The 15,043-nt window shown below is 41.3% G+C and overlaps 1 protein-coding gene across 5 annotated transcripts in view; it reads left to right on the forward strand.

Moving 5' to 3' along the window:
• Chmp3 (charged multivesicular body protein 3) overlaps positions 1–15,043 on the forward strand; it is a 91,825-nt gene that overhangs the window by 36,341 nt on the left and 40,441 nt on the right. For 2 of the 5 annotated variants that reach the window (XM_031382129.1, XM_031382128.1), the window contains exon 1: positions 7,730–7,905. The exons of 1 other annotated variant lie outside the window; for it this stretch is intronic. In XM_031382129.1, coding sequence (XP_031237989.1) covers positions 7,861–7,905 — 45 coding nt within the window. In that variant the 5' untranslated portion in view covers positions 7,730–7,860. Of the gene's footprint in view, positions 1–7,729; positions 7,906–8,238; positions 8,326–8,363; positions 8,466–15,043 lie in introns of those variants that run through there. 2 more of the 5 variants (XM_031382131.1, XM_031382130.1) reach the window with 2 other exon arrangements.

Raw genomic sequence — 15,043 nt, forward strand, 5'->3', positions numbered from 1 at the left:
ATAAATAAATTTGGAATTGAAAAAAATGAAAACTTTCCTCAGGTTTCATTTTACTTAAGGGTTAACTTGTTTTTATTTCATGTATATGGGTGTTTTGTTTGCATGCATATCTGTACACCACATGCATGTCTGATGCCCATGGAGGCCAGAAAAGGGCCTGGAACTGGAGTTATAAATGGAGCTATCATGTGGGTGTTGTAAATTGAACCCAGGTTCTTTGGAAGAGCAGCCAGTGCTCTTAACTGCTGAACCATTCTCCAGCCCTGTGGAGCTAATTTTTAAAATCCACACCCTTCTCATTAAAAATACAAAGAGGGAAGGAAGGTAATGAGGAAGGCAATTCAACAGAAAATGGGGATGGATATGAAAAGGCAATTTATTAAAGAAGTTCAAGTGGCCAACACATAAGCAAAAAGACTAGTAGATAGGGAAAATTAAAATTGTAAATAGTATTTTACAGACTTCTAGGGTGACATAGCAGATTAGAACCTACATCCAAGTGATTCTGTGAGTGAGAATCTGGGTGAGAAAAGACAAATTATTCCAAAAAGAAAGAGAAGAACATTGGCTATCAAGAAAAGGATGAAAGAAAAGTACATAGAAACATAAAGACTGCTGCAAAACATGGGGGAAAGCATCTGGATCCAGTGGTGGGTTCAGCCTCAGCTTCTACACAAAGAAAAACTGAAGCAATAGCTAAAAGGTGGATTAGGCAGCCCTGGTGTCAAAGGACTGGCAGGGAGCTCCCAGCGCGCAGTCAGCCCGTGGTGCTTATACAGATGGGCAGTCTAAGCTACAGGACAAGTGTGTTGACTTAAGTCTTCAATCGAGTGGGAGACTTGTGATAGTGAGTTCTCCTGTGTGGCAGGCCAGACATCCACTTTGTCACTCTCAGTTTCCTTCTTGAAAGGAACCCTATTGTTGAAGACCTGAAAACAAGGGACAATTGTAAGGTGGAAGCCTGGAGACACTGTTAGAGTGACTGAGAGACAGCCACACAAGGCAGTGAGTACAGGGAGAGGCAGGCGGACAACAGAGCTCTGTAAGTTCCAGGTCAGCCTAGTCTACATAGTAAGCTCCAGGGCAGTCAGACTTGTATAGAGAGGCCCTGACTCAACACACATACACACACACACACACACACACACACACACACACACACACACACACACACACAGAGAGAGAGAGAGAGAGAGAGAGAGAGAGAGAGAGAGAGAGAGAGAGAGAGAGAGAGAGAGAGAGAGAGAGAGAGAGAGAGAGAGAGAGAGAGGTCTGGTCCTGGCCCATAATCCCAGCAACTCAGGATAATAAGGAGGGCCCAAAGGAGAATGTGTGAGTTTTACTCAGAAGGGGAAGCAAAATAGTCATCAGAGATGAATGGGAAGAAGGAACTGGGTGGGAAAGGGGGTGAAGAGGGGAATGGGGATGGGGATCAGGTATGGGGAGGGGGCCCAGGAGAAGGGGTTGGGAGTGAGAATGGAAATTGGATTGGTGAGGTGTCCATCTCTGGGACTACCTGAAGGCCTGGGATGAGGGAGGACCTGGGAGAGTCTATGGAAGTGACCCCAAATGACTGAGAGTCCTACCAGCAGGGGTTATGGAGACTGAAGTGGCCACCTCCTGTAAGAACAGCACGGAACCTAGGCTTACATGGAATCTAGGCTTACAGCTTGTAATTAAAATATCAGGTTTTTATGTTTTTTATACAGGCCACATATTCAACAGCACATTAAAAAGTGTATGTGCCATGATCAAGTTGGTTTTATTCCAGGGATACAAGAAAATTTCAACCTGTGCCCTTCAGCCAGTGTAATAGAGCACATAAATAGACTCAAGGTTAGAGGTTACATGGCCATCTCAATTGATGTAGAGAATGCCTTTGGCAAAGGTTAGTGTCTCTTCATAATAAAAGTTCTGAGGAAATGAGGACTATAATGAAGGCTAAATATGAAACCTGTAGCCAGTATTATATGAATGGGAGAAAGGTGAGAGAAAGTCACTAAGCCCAGCAGCACAGGGAGTATTTTCTGTGCTCTTATTCCATAAGGTGGTACTTGAAGACCTGGGAAGAACAATAAGCAGGAGAAAGCAACAAGAGGGGCAAAAGTAAGAAAAAGGTCAAATTATTCCTACTTGCTGATAATAGCATCTTATACTTAAAAACTGTAAAGACGGGCTGGCAAGATGGCTCAGCGGGTAAAAGCACTGACTGCTCTTCTGAAGGTCCTGAGTTCAAGTCCCAGCAACCACATGGTGGCTCACAACCACCTGTAATGAGATCTGATGCCCTCTTCTGGTGTGTCTGAAGACAGCTGCAGTGTATGCATGTATAATAATAAATAAATCTTTAAAAAGAACTGTAAAGACTACTAGAAAACCTTTATATCTGGTTAACATTTTCAGAAATGCAGAAGGATACAGAGTTAACATCCACAAAAACAAGTAGCTCTTCTCTACAACAGTAGTGGTCATGCTGAGAAATATCTTAGGAGAAAAGTTTCAATTCACAGTAGCTTAAGAAAAATAAAAGACAAACACTTAGAAATAAACCTAACTGTGGTGGTTTGAATGAGAATGATCCCCATAGGCTTGTATGTTTGAATGCTTGGCCCCCAGTTAGTGGAACTGTTTGGGTTCTAACAAGGTGTGGCCTTGTTAGAGGGGGTATATCACTGGGATAGACTTTGAGATTTCAAAAGTCTACAACGGGTCCAATGTAGTTCACCCTCTGCCTACAACTTGCAGATTAGATGTGAGCACTCATGTACCACTCCAGCACCATGCCTATCTGTGTGCTCCCGTGCTCCCCACCAAGATGGATATGGACTAACTGTAAGCAACCCCCCGATTAAATGGTTTCTTCCAAAAGTTGCCTTAGTCATGATATCTTATTACAGTAATAGAACAATAACTAAGACATTATCCAAGGAGATAAAAGATCTCTGCAACAAAAATTTAAAACCCTGAAAAGGGAAATCAAAGGACAGTGAGAGAGATCTAGCCACATGGCAAGCGTGGCTCTGGCAGACCTTGCCCTTCCCTCATTTCCTCTTTGCTAAAAATGGTCAGACTACATTCCTCAAGCTAGCCTCCAAGGTCTATTCCCTTATTTGGCCACTTCCTTTTTGGCCACTTCCTTGTCCTGAGACTAAATGCCAAGGTCCAGTTATCAAAGTATTGAAGTCCAGAAATCAAAAACTCCCTTTGCCTCACCTAATTAATACACCCAATCAAAACAAAGCAATTCATCCTAACACAGGGTTTTCCCTTTATACACTGCCATTTTCCTATGTGTTACATCTGTCTCCTCTCTATCCAGAGGCAGTCCTTTGTCCTCTGAGACAAATACCCCTTCCCCTTTTCCCTTATCCTATATCTCCTGTCTTTGTTGCTTATTCCATGCTGTTTGTTCCTCTGAGGCAAATAAACCTTTGTGCTGAGAACTTGATCTTGGAATATCTCATGATGTTACTGATCTTTTCAGAGAAGTCAAAGATGGAAAGACTTTCATGCTCATGAGTCCACAAAATTATTGATTGATTGATTGATTGATTGATTGATTGGAGACAGAGTTTCTCTGTGTAGCCCTGGCTGTCCTGGAGCTCACTCTGTAGACCAGGCTGGCCTCAAACTCAGAAATCTGCCTGCCTGCCTCTGCCTCTGCTGGGATTAAAGGTGTGCACTACCACTGCCCTTGAGTCCACAAAAATTATTATTGTGAAAATGGCTGTTAGTTCAAATGATCAATTCAATTCCTATCAAAGTTACAATGATATTGTTAACAGAACTAGGAAAAACAATCCTAAAATTCATGTTATGTGACAAAACTTTTCCTGGGGAGATAAAACACACACATTTACTTGCTTCAGACTGGCTACCTTTGACAGACCAAAGTACAAATACCACTGTGATGATTTGAATATGCTGGACCCAGTGAGTGGCACTGGAGAAGAGGCCTTGTTAGAGGAGGTATGGGCCATGTTGGAGGGAGTGTGTCACTGTGGGAGTGGGCAATGAGACCCTTCTCCTAACCATCTGGGAACCCATCTTCTCCCATTGGCCTTCAGATGAAGATGTAGAACTCTTAGCTCCTCCTGCTTTGCCTAGATGCTGCCATGCTCCCACTGTGATGATAATGGACTGACCCTCTGAACCTGTAAGCCAGCCTCAACTAAACGTTGTCCTTGTGAGAGTTGCCTTGGTCATTGTGTTTGTTCACATCCATAAAACTAAGACAACCACCAAAGTCTATCTTGGTGAACCAGATTTTTATTGGAGTTACTTACAAGAGTATGGGTGAGGAGTTACTTATAGGAGCAGAAAGAACTCAAAGGCAGTTGCATTGCCAGAGCCCATCCCAGCATTGATGACAGCTCACAAAGCTGGAACACACTGTGCAGGTTGGACAGTTCCTTTCCAGATGCCTGAGTTTGTTTAAACCTCTTTCTTGGCCGCTTAAATGGTTTCTACTTCTTCCAGGCAGCTAGTCTGGTCTGAGGATTTTCTTTACAGCTTGGCTTGTCTGAAAGTCTGCTTTGTTGCTTTTACTGCTTTTTCTGGTAAGGAGAAGCTTAGTGAATCTGATCAGTTTCAGGGACCTCCTGAAACTACTCAGTTTATCTTCCCATTAACACAACATCATATGGACATAGAATTAGTTAAGGCTATTCTGAATAAAAATAGCAAAGTTAGAGATGTCTCCTATCAGGAGCTGAGTAGTAGTTATAGAAGTTCATAATATTATAGCGCATATGTTCAGTCTACCTGTATTACAGATATGAATCTATAATGGTGATACTATGTCAAAGTCCTGGAAGAAAAGGTAGTATATCTTAAGATTTTAGCAGTTTCTACATTTTGAACAATATTTAGTCAGGTAAAAATGGAAATAATGTCATACAGTGGGGAAATAATTAAATTACTATACATTTTCTTATAGACTCATATAGCTATAAATATTGACATTGCTGAAACTTATGTAGACAACTAAACGAGACACAGAATACACATACACACACACACACGCACACACACACACACACACATGCTACCCTCCTAAATAAACATAAGATATTTAATGGGCTAAAAATGAGAGTTTGAAGGGTAGGTAAGATTTAATATAAAATTTTTTCCAGTTTATAAACCAGACTTAAACATTTCAGTTTTATCAAATAATGAGAAAATTGTGAAAGTATTCAAAGGCTAAGAAGGTTTGACACATTGTATAAATATTTTTCTCACTAATTTCTTGTCCTTTATTTGCTCTACAATTTTGACAGCTTCCCGAAGCTCTGCTATGAATCTCTTACATTTAGGATCCCATCTTTTCTTTTCTTAGATGCTCCTAAACTTTTTAGTGTAGTCTGTCTGTGTTTAGTTCTATTGCCTAGAACTTCTAGTTGAGAGTGAAATCAGGAGAGACTATCACATGTTCTCTCATTCCTCAATTTTTAAAATAATTGATTTAAATTGATGTAATATTCAAACACAAACATCCTATAGTACCAAGTGGCAGCTTTTAACAAAATATTTCCTCTTTCTTTTAATTTCTGTTTTTCATTTTGGTTTATTCTTTTTCTTCCCTGAAACTTATAATTCTTTATGCTAGGTGGACAAGTCTGTATTTTGGATGAGAATTCTGCATCAATTATAATAACAGCTAAGGTGGGTCTCACCCCAAGGTCACTTCTTCCCACAATGTGTAGAAGTTAGATTCATTTCTTCCTCCCAGATCCATGTGCCCAGAAATAAGACTCAGACTCAAAATATATTTACACATACCTTAGCCATATAGCTAGGCTCTTTTCTGACTAGATCATAACTTAAAATAATCTAATTATTTTAACATATATATATATATATTCTGTCATGTAGCTGGTTACCTGTGCTCAGGTACTAAGAGTCAGTTTGTTCACATCTTCCCTGGTGAATCTCCCCTGCCTGGCTCTATCCCAGAATTCTTTCTGCCTCCAGGATGTCTCACGGTCTATCCTACCCTTTCCTATATGCCCTAGGGTTTTTTTTTTTTAATTGACAGGTGATGCATCCATACAATGCATAAAACATTCTTTATAACAATGACTCAGATTTATCCTGTAAATTTAATGGAACATAGAGGGGCTGAAGACAATGTGGTCATTCCCTATGTGGGTCTTCCCAACTGAGCTTTTAACCAGAGTTGGGACTTGTTGTCTTGGGCTTCTCTTTGTGCTGGGGAAATTCTTCTGACCCTCCTTTTGTTGCGCTAGAGTACCCAGATATGAGAACAAATACCTCATATCTGTAGTGTCTTTATGAGCAGGCATTGATAAACTTTCTAAATTAAAAGAGGCAAGTTTGCTATAAGCAAGTAGAATTAGTTGTTGGAGTGGCAGGAGGAAAGGGCTGACTTGCTAGCAAATAAACAAATGCTCTGAAAGCAAACAAAAGTAAACAAATCCTCCCTCTGCATGCACTGAGAACAAAATAACAGGGTATCCAACCAGTTCAGAATAAACCAATGGATCACTGACAAAACACAAGGAAGGTCCAAGTTCAGAAAGAATTCGACATCCACCTGAAGAGGCAGCACAGCTAGGCACAGAAAGCTTCAGGTTGGTATCTGGTGCCCATCCGGGTGAAAGTGTAAATTAAAATGGACAAAGTGGATCGGAGCTGGGTCCATAAACATGCTTTTTTTTAGTTCCTTTGTATTTTAAAAGAAATTAGGAAACAAAAATCATTAAAGGACAAGGAAGGAGTCAGAGGAATAGATGTGGACAACACATTACATTCATGTATGAAATTCTCAAACAATAAATTTTTAAAAAATTATAAAGAAAAATAGGAGGAGTCTGATTTCCTCTCCGCCCAGCCAGTGGCCATATTACAATTTATAGAAAGCTAGGATACAAAAGCCAGAACATATGCAGACTTAACTGTAAAATACACTAGCTGGTTGCTTCCCAGAGGAAATAGACAATGGACCCAGGTCGACTCTGTTCCGTTAGAGAATATTTGTTTGTTTGGTTATTTGGTTTTTTCGAGACGTGGATTTCTCTGTATAGCCCTGGCTATCCTGGAACTCACTCTGTAGACCGGGCTGGCCTCGAACTCAGAAATCCGCCTGCCTCTGCCTCCCAAGTGCTGGGATCAAAGGCATGCACCACCACTGCCTGGCTGAAACTAACTTTTAAAGAAGAGTAACAAAGGTTCCAGCTGGGCAGTGGTGGCGCATGCAGAGTGAGTTCCAGGATAGCCAGGGCTATACAGAGAAATCCACGTCTCGAAAAACAAAAAACAACAACAAATTAGTTTCAGCTGACTCGTGTATGTCTATTTAACCTTAACTTTACAAGCGAAACAAATGTCATAATCTGTTGAATCAATCTCTTCTTCTATGGCTTCAGCATAAGATCACTGCTAAAACTTTTAAGACTTCCAAAAAACGGGAAAGAAGGTGATAGTCAAGTTTTCGAGTAGGTGTGTATATTTGCAGTCTGTGAGATGAGTCCGGGACACAAAAGAGAAACCCATCCACAAATATCCGGGAAGTGGTTGTAAATATGCATGACAGCATTGAGATACATATTTCTGGACTAGCTGACAGGTTTTGGGTGCAGGCAATAAATATCTTAAGAGTTTCTTCTATACTTTCACTTAACCTCCCTTATCCTGCTCAATGGAGTCATCCGGACAGTAGAACCCCACCCAACTTAACTCTGCGTCTGCGCCGCGCGCGTGCGTACTACCCCTGCTGCCGCCGCGCCCTTCTCCGGGCGTCTGATTCCCTTCCTCACAGCCCCGCCCAGGCGGCTGCCCGTGACCTGCCTGGGCGCAGGGAACGGAAAGTCCGAAGGGGTAAGAGGAGTTCAGTTCATCATGGGACTGTTTGGAAAAACCCAGGAGAAGCCTCCTAAAGAGCTGGTAAGGGCCAGCGACCGGGGAAGTTACACACTGGGCAGCGGAGGTGGGAACAGCCAGCTACGCTCTCAGGCTGGCCCCCATTTCCGGGGCTTTCCACTCCGCCGCGGGGCCGAGGGAAGAGTTTAGGATCGGGCTGTGAGGAAGAGCGCGCCTTTGCTGCTCGGTGTCCGACCCGGGCGTGTAGGGCCTCGTTAGGAGCACCTTGGCCTTGGCCCCAGGCGCTCGAGGCGCTACACAGCCGGGCCCCGAGGAAGCACTCTTCCCCCCGAGCGCGGTGGTACGGGCCGCCCGGAACCTTTCTGGGCGCAAGCCCCGCCCCCGCGCCGTTCTGCAGACCACCCGGAGGACGAGCCCCGGACCGGAAGGTTGTGGGCGTTGAACCGGGTCGGTCCCCGAAAGGTCCAGGTACCTGCCAGGCAGGTCCGGTTCTCGCTCATCTCTCTGTGCAAGGAAGCTCGACTTCTGTCTACTCCAGAAGCTCAGTAGTTCTTTCAGGACCCTAGCCATAAGAATGCTGCCGAAAATAGTTCTGCTCCTACTCTGAATTCTTAGATCTGCCCGTGAGTTGAGTTATTTTAGGAGCCAATGATCAGCCGCCTAAGTTTGAGTCCTACTTTTTAGACGTCTCGGCTCTCTGATCTCGAGAAACTTGTCTGTGACTTCTCACATGTCAAGTAGGATGAGTGTTACTGCAGCAGTTGGCCATTAAAAGATGTGAAGCTTGAGTGCTATTGAAGGTGCGCTCTTTACACACCCAGCCTTATTACTGACCACCTGCAGTCGCACCAACAGTACCAGCACTCAGCGCAGTGCACTTGTGGGGTCCCATTCTAGACCTACTGAATCAGATTTTAAGTTATGACTATCCCCAGTGGTTAGAATGTGCCCTGACGTTGGAGAAGCACTGTTTCTACAGCACTCAAACTTGCCCTTCAAATCCTTTAGTTCAATTACGGAAGTGTAGCCGTCAAGCCAGTCTCGTTCATTAACTCTACCATTTTCTGGTGCGTGTTCTATTTTTTTTAGGTGGATACTCTACTAGAGGAGAAATTGACATCACATTCTTAGCAATGACATTTATTATTTAAAATAATAGAAATGTCAAACAAGTAATGTACATACCAGGCATAAATTTAAATAGTCATAATCGGGCGATGGTGGCGCACGCCTTTAATCCCAGCACTTGGGAGGCAGAGACAGGCAGATTTCTGAGTTCGAGGCCAGCCTCACAGAGTGAGTTCCAGGACAGCCAGGGCTGTACAGAGAAACCCTGTCTCGAAAAACCAAAAAAAAAAAAAAAAAAAGACTGTTTTCTTTAGACTATCTCAATTTATGGATGGCAAAGCTAAATCCACACACTAGTAATAATTTCCTTATCTTCAAGAAGAAGAGTGTACAAATAACACAAAATGCTTTACATAATGTTCTAAAGTGAAATTGTATGCCTCATTTAAGTTCCACACGTTCAATTTTTTTACCAGCGAGCACAATGTAACAGGTGAATGAATGTTCTTAATAAGAAAAGGTTTTAAGAGATGCAGTGTGGCCCGCAGTTCAGCTACTTGGGTAGTCCGGGAAGGAATATTCCTGAAAGCAAGAGTTCAAGGCCAGACTGGAGAGTGGCTCAGAAAGCAAAGATTTTAGGGAAAAGTTTGGGTGTTGTAGAGTTTCTGAGACATTACTGTGCATTCATTTTAAAAATTTAATCCCAGCATTTTAAAAAAATAACATTGTAAAAGTAAAGACTTAGAGTTGGCTGTTCATCGCCCTGCAAAGCCTGTGTCTTGCCCTTAGCTTTTTTAGTAGTTTCATTTTGTTTGTTTGTAGAGAGGTTCTTGCTATGTGTGCTGTATGGTTTCTGTCAACTTCGCACAAACCTAGACATATCTGGGTGGAGGGAATCACAATTTGGGAATTGCCTTAGGCAAGTCTGTGGGGTGTTGTAATGATGGATGTGGGAGGGCCTAGCTCTCCGGGCTGTGCCACCCCTGGACAGGTGGTCCTGGGTGGTCCTCCATGGTCTGTTGCAGTTCCTGCCTCTAGGTCTCTTGCCTTCTTCTCCTGATGCATTACAGCTGCAAGTTGAAATGTCCCCTTTCCTCCCCAAGCTGCTTTTGGTCATGATAGCAATAGAATCCAAACTAAAACAGCATGTATCCCAGGCTGGCTTGGAATTGTTGATTCTTCTAAGAGCTGATATTACCTGTGGGTACCACTATATTTGGCTGCTTGTCTCATTAATAATGTTGCTAGTAACTTTGGTCACCTACTTTCAGGTCATGCCAGCCAGGTATCTATGATGTAGTTTTTTTGCTGCTATTCAATAAAATAGCACGGAGGTGGGGGGCATGGAGTTGCATTGAGCATCTAAATTGGACCCATTAGCATCTACCAAACCAGTATAATTTAATCACAGTTTGATTAATTGTAAGGGTTAATTGCATCCAGTTAACTAGCAAAGTGGTAACCAGTTGACTTGTTAAGAATCTCTAGTACCTGCATTGCTTTCTGGCTCTCCTCCGTTTTCCGTAAATGCCATCTGATCATATTGGTTAGATTTCTCCGAATTTGCTCTTATTCTGGGAGCTGTCTGATTTGTGACTAGGTTTTGTTTTGTTTTACTTTAATAAACTCACTCAATTTGATTGGTCTAAGGAATTTTTCTCTTAGCAATAGAGGGTAACATGAGGGGTGCTACCTTGGTGCTACATGGATTGGCTCTGCAGTTTCTCATTAACCCTTTTTCTTAAAATTCCTTAATATCTGTTTGTACCTCTTTTCTGAATTGAACTGCCTTTTAATGGTTTTCTGATTGGTAATTTCTTTTCTAATTTCATCATTTCTTTCTTAGTTGTTAGCTGACAGTCCTCAATAAAGATGTTCTTGTTAGTTAGGCATGCTTGGTTACCTGGAGATACACTTTGTGCTGAAAGGACAAGAGAAGTAAATGCCCAATTGCTTTTTCTTTAATCACTAATGTTTAGAATAAGGGATTGACATAATGTTTTCCAGAGAAATGAAATGCTTTTTCTCTCCAGTGCCATCTTAGTCTGGTAGATTTTAATATATTTTATATGTCATAGTCACTTTTCACCATTATTTTGTGTGATGTTGAAATATAAGTTTGGTCAGTGGTGCTAAAGAGTTTCTGTCACTTTTAAACATAATCTTAATGGTCTCTGAGTGCTTCCTTGCTTTCTAGTGCAATATATATCTTGGTGTGATTTGTACATTCCCATCTTGGAACCCAAAATCCATTGTTTCTTGTTGGCTACCAGCACCAACATTAAAGAAAGGGTTCTTCTGGAAATAGGAGTTAGAAATAGATAGGAAGAGATAGAAGGAGATAGGAGAGAGTAGCCCCAGAAATACCTACCCACGTGGAAGGGTAAAAATTAGCTTGCAGACTTTACTGTTCAGCCATCTTGAATTTAATGATCATCCTTTGTTCCCCCAACAGGTAAAATACCTGGGACAAAAACCACTCCCCCCAAAATACGTCCGTGTGATAGTCCAATCAGCGACTTCCTTGTTAATCTGTGGGGGTGGAATTTTCAAATGTAACTGGAACCAGGTTGGAGGGGTGGCGAATAGCAAGAGATGGACAGAGAGGTGTGGCTATCAGAGGCAGGTCTCAAACCAGGAGGATTACAGTTTCTCATAGAATGGCAGTATTGTTTAAAACCCAGAGTTTGGGGCATATATGTTTCTTGCTACTGGAATGTGTTCAATTCTATGTCTTTTTATGAAACATGAGTAGGGTGTATTCTAATTAAAAAATGGTGATGACAATTATAAATTGTTTCAAACCAACCTTTGCCAAAACCAGCAGAAGTAAACAAAAAGTACAGCTAGTTGAAAGCACTGAAAGCAATGGGATAGCATCATAGTTAGGGTCCTAAAGAACTGGCCTGTTCAGTTACAGGTGCTCTCTAATGCTTAGTGCATTGGCCAAGAAACTGAGAATCTGAACAGAGCTGTTGACAGACTCTATGGCCAAAAGATTGATTTTTATGATGAACCAAGGGCAAAGGATTCTGGCACATAACTCTGAAAAATAGACCTCAGGAGTGACTGGAAACTGACTAGCATTCACAAATACTGAAGCTGGCTGCAGGCAACCACTGTCCTCAGCATATTACTAAGAACCACTCAAGTTAGATGTTTGGTAGAAGAAATATAATGTTTCTCTGGAAGAAGATGTGGAAGAAGATGAAGTTACATTCAGAGACTTAAATTATCCTGAAAATTCTCACATATAATTTTTGGAATTTATTTATTTAGTATTTTCGATACAGGGTTTCTTTGTATAGCCCTGGCTGTCCTGGAACTCACTCTTTAGACCAGGCTGGCCTCGAACTCAGAAATCTACCTGCTTCTGCCTCCCAAGTGCCGGGATTAAAGGCATGCGCCACCACTGCCTGGCTTGGAATTGCTTTTTTCAAAGAAGATATTTATGTATGAGAGATCTTTGTATATCCTGGATGCAAAATCTTTATACATTTTATTGGGGACTTTTTCAATACACAGCTCTAAATGGGATATCTCAATTAAATTCCTCACCTCAAGCTCAGGGAACTCTGTGGAAGAAGAGGCAGAGGGGATGAAGGACACCAGAGAACAAGGCCCTCTAACTTAACTGAGCCAAGCTCATATGAACTCACAGAGACTGAAGTAGCAAGCACAGGGCCTAAATGGGCCTGCCCTAGGTCCTCTGTGTATCTGTTCTAGCTTTCCGTTTAGTACTTTTATGGAACTCCTGAGTGTGTGAACAAGTGAACTGATTCTTGTGCCTTCTCTTGGGGCCCTTTTTCTTTGTTGGTTTGCCTTGTCTAATTTCAATTTGATGGTTTTGTTTTATCTTATTATATATTATTTTGTTATCTCTTGAATAGCCTGTTCTTTTCTAATGAGAGACAGAGAAGAAGTGGATTTGGGTGGGAGAGGAGGTGGAGAGGAACTGGGAGGAGTAGAGAGAGGGGAAACTGTGGTTAGAATATAGTGTATGAGAAAAAAATCTTATTTTTAGTGAAGTGTTGCGAGAAATATTAAAAAATGAACCCACCAGCTCTCTGCAGGGGCAGACCACACTCTCACTCCTGCTGCCACCAACAACTCTCTCTAGCTAGCCCCTGCAGCATCTGGCTTGCTTGTCCCAGGAGCCACTAGTACTTCCTCAGCCATAAACCCTATGTAGTCTGCAATCTCACATTACAGTAACTAAATGGGACCGCCAACCTCAAGGTTGCATCTCACAATTTTTTTTTAACCAGTCAGATTTATGTATCAATAATATCACAATTTACAAGATGTCAATACAATAATTTTAGAGCCAATTGATAATGATAAAACTTTATCCCAATTAATCTAATCTTATGATATCATGTCAGCTCCATTCTCCTCTCTCCTCCTGCCATGTTCCCTCTCCCTGCAACTCTTAGCTCCGCCTCCCTTTTCCCTGTTCAGTCACAGACCTCCTCTGCACTAGTGTAATTATACAGGGAAAATCCTGTGACAAGTAAAATTATATTGAAACTATATATTATTTATAACATACAGATATATAGTACTTTGTTTGGTCCCCAGCTCTCTCACATGATAGCTACAATAATCCCTAACTCTGGATCTAGGGATCTAATGACCTCTTCTGAACTCTTTGGGCACCAGGCATATTTGTAGTACAAGACATGTAGGCAAAACACTCATACACATAAATAATACATCTAATTTTTTCAAAAAATAAATGAATTTTTTTATTATTTATTATTGTTATTGTTATAAATATCTTCTTCCCATTTGTGGTATTTTTCTTTAATTGCAGTCTTATACAAAGTAAAAATTCATACTTTCAATTTAAATAAAAATGTCAGCCCTTTTCCTTTCTGGTTATTGCTTGTGTCTTTTAAAACTTAATTTTAAAGATTTATTTTTAAGTTAATTGTGGGTGTCTGGGTGTGGGTATATGGATGTAAATCAGGTGCCTGATACATTGGATTTCTTAGAGCTGGAGTAGCATGGGTGCTGGGAATCCCAGGGCCTTGGACTAACTACTGAGCCAACTTTCCAGCCCCGTTTCTTTGTTTTGTTTGTTTGTTGTTTTGTTTTGTTTTTGTTTTGCCTTTTTTGGTTTTTTTTGTTTTGTTTTGTTTTGTTTTGTTTTAAGAAATCCTCACCAGGCAGTGGTGGCATATGTCTTTAATCCCAGCACTTGGGAGGCAGAAGCAGGTGGATTTCTGAGTTTGAGGCCAGCCTGGACTACAGAATGAGTTCCAGGACAGCCAGGGCTATACAGAGAAACCTTGTCTCGAAAAAGAAAACAAAACAAAAATCCTCTAACTTAACATCTAGACCTAGGGCTTGAAGAGAGGGCTTCATGTGAGCTAGGCAAGCCTTCTTTCACTGAGCTGCATCTCTAGTCTTCCATTTAACTCTGGTGTAATGATTTTTATTTCATAATTGTGTTTGAATCCACCAGGAATTAGTTTCAGGGATTGGTGGAACCAGGATTTGGACAATTGGTTTCTGTGCGTCATCTGTCTCAGCACTGGTTGTAGGTGATGCCTTCTTGTTGGTTTCAGTTTCCTTCACCTAGTTTGTGTCTGGCATATAATAGCCTCAGTGAATGAATTTGAATAAAGCACTTATCTTGATGCTCTCAACCTTTCTGTATGTTCCTATGGTTTTCACAACATAGTCTAACTTACTAATTGATTTTAAAAACCTTATTACTTAAACAAACTACTACTTTAAGTACTTTTGATTTGCTAGTAAAGTACTGTTGAAACTAAATAAATATTTAAATTTCTTTTTATCTATTTTGCATTTTCTTTAAGGTATCTTTATACTTATAAAATCTCTTTGATACATTTTGTTGAGCTCCTGGTCTCAGATTTTTTTTTTTAAAGATTTATTTATTTATTTTATGTGTATGAGTACACTGTAGCTGTATAGATGACCATGAGCCATCATGAGGTTGCTAGGACAGCCCTGCTCGCTCCGCCCCGCTCGCTCCAGCTTAATTCACTGTACTTGTCTTCAGATGTACCAGAAGAGGGCGTCAGGTCTCATTGCAGATAGTTGTGAGCCACCATGTGGTTGCTGGGATTTGAACTCAGGACCTTTGGAAGAGCAGTCAGTG

This window comes from Mastomys coucha, unplaced genomic scaffold, assembly GCF_008632895.1.
Source record: "Mastomys coucha isolate ucsf_1 unplaced genomic scaffold, UCSF_Mcou_1 pScaffold20, whole genome shotgun sequence".
NCBI classification, from domain to species: Eukaryota; Metazoa; Chordata; class Mammalia; order Rodentia; family Muridae; genus Mastomys; species Mastomys coucha.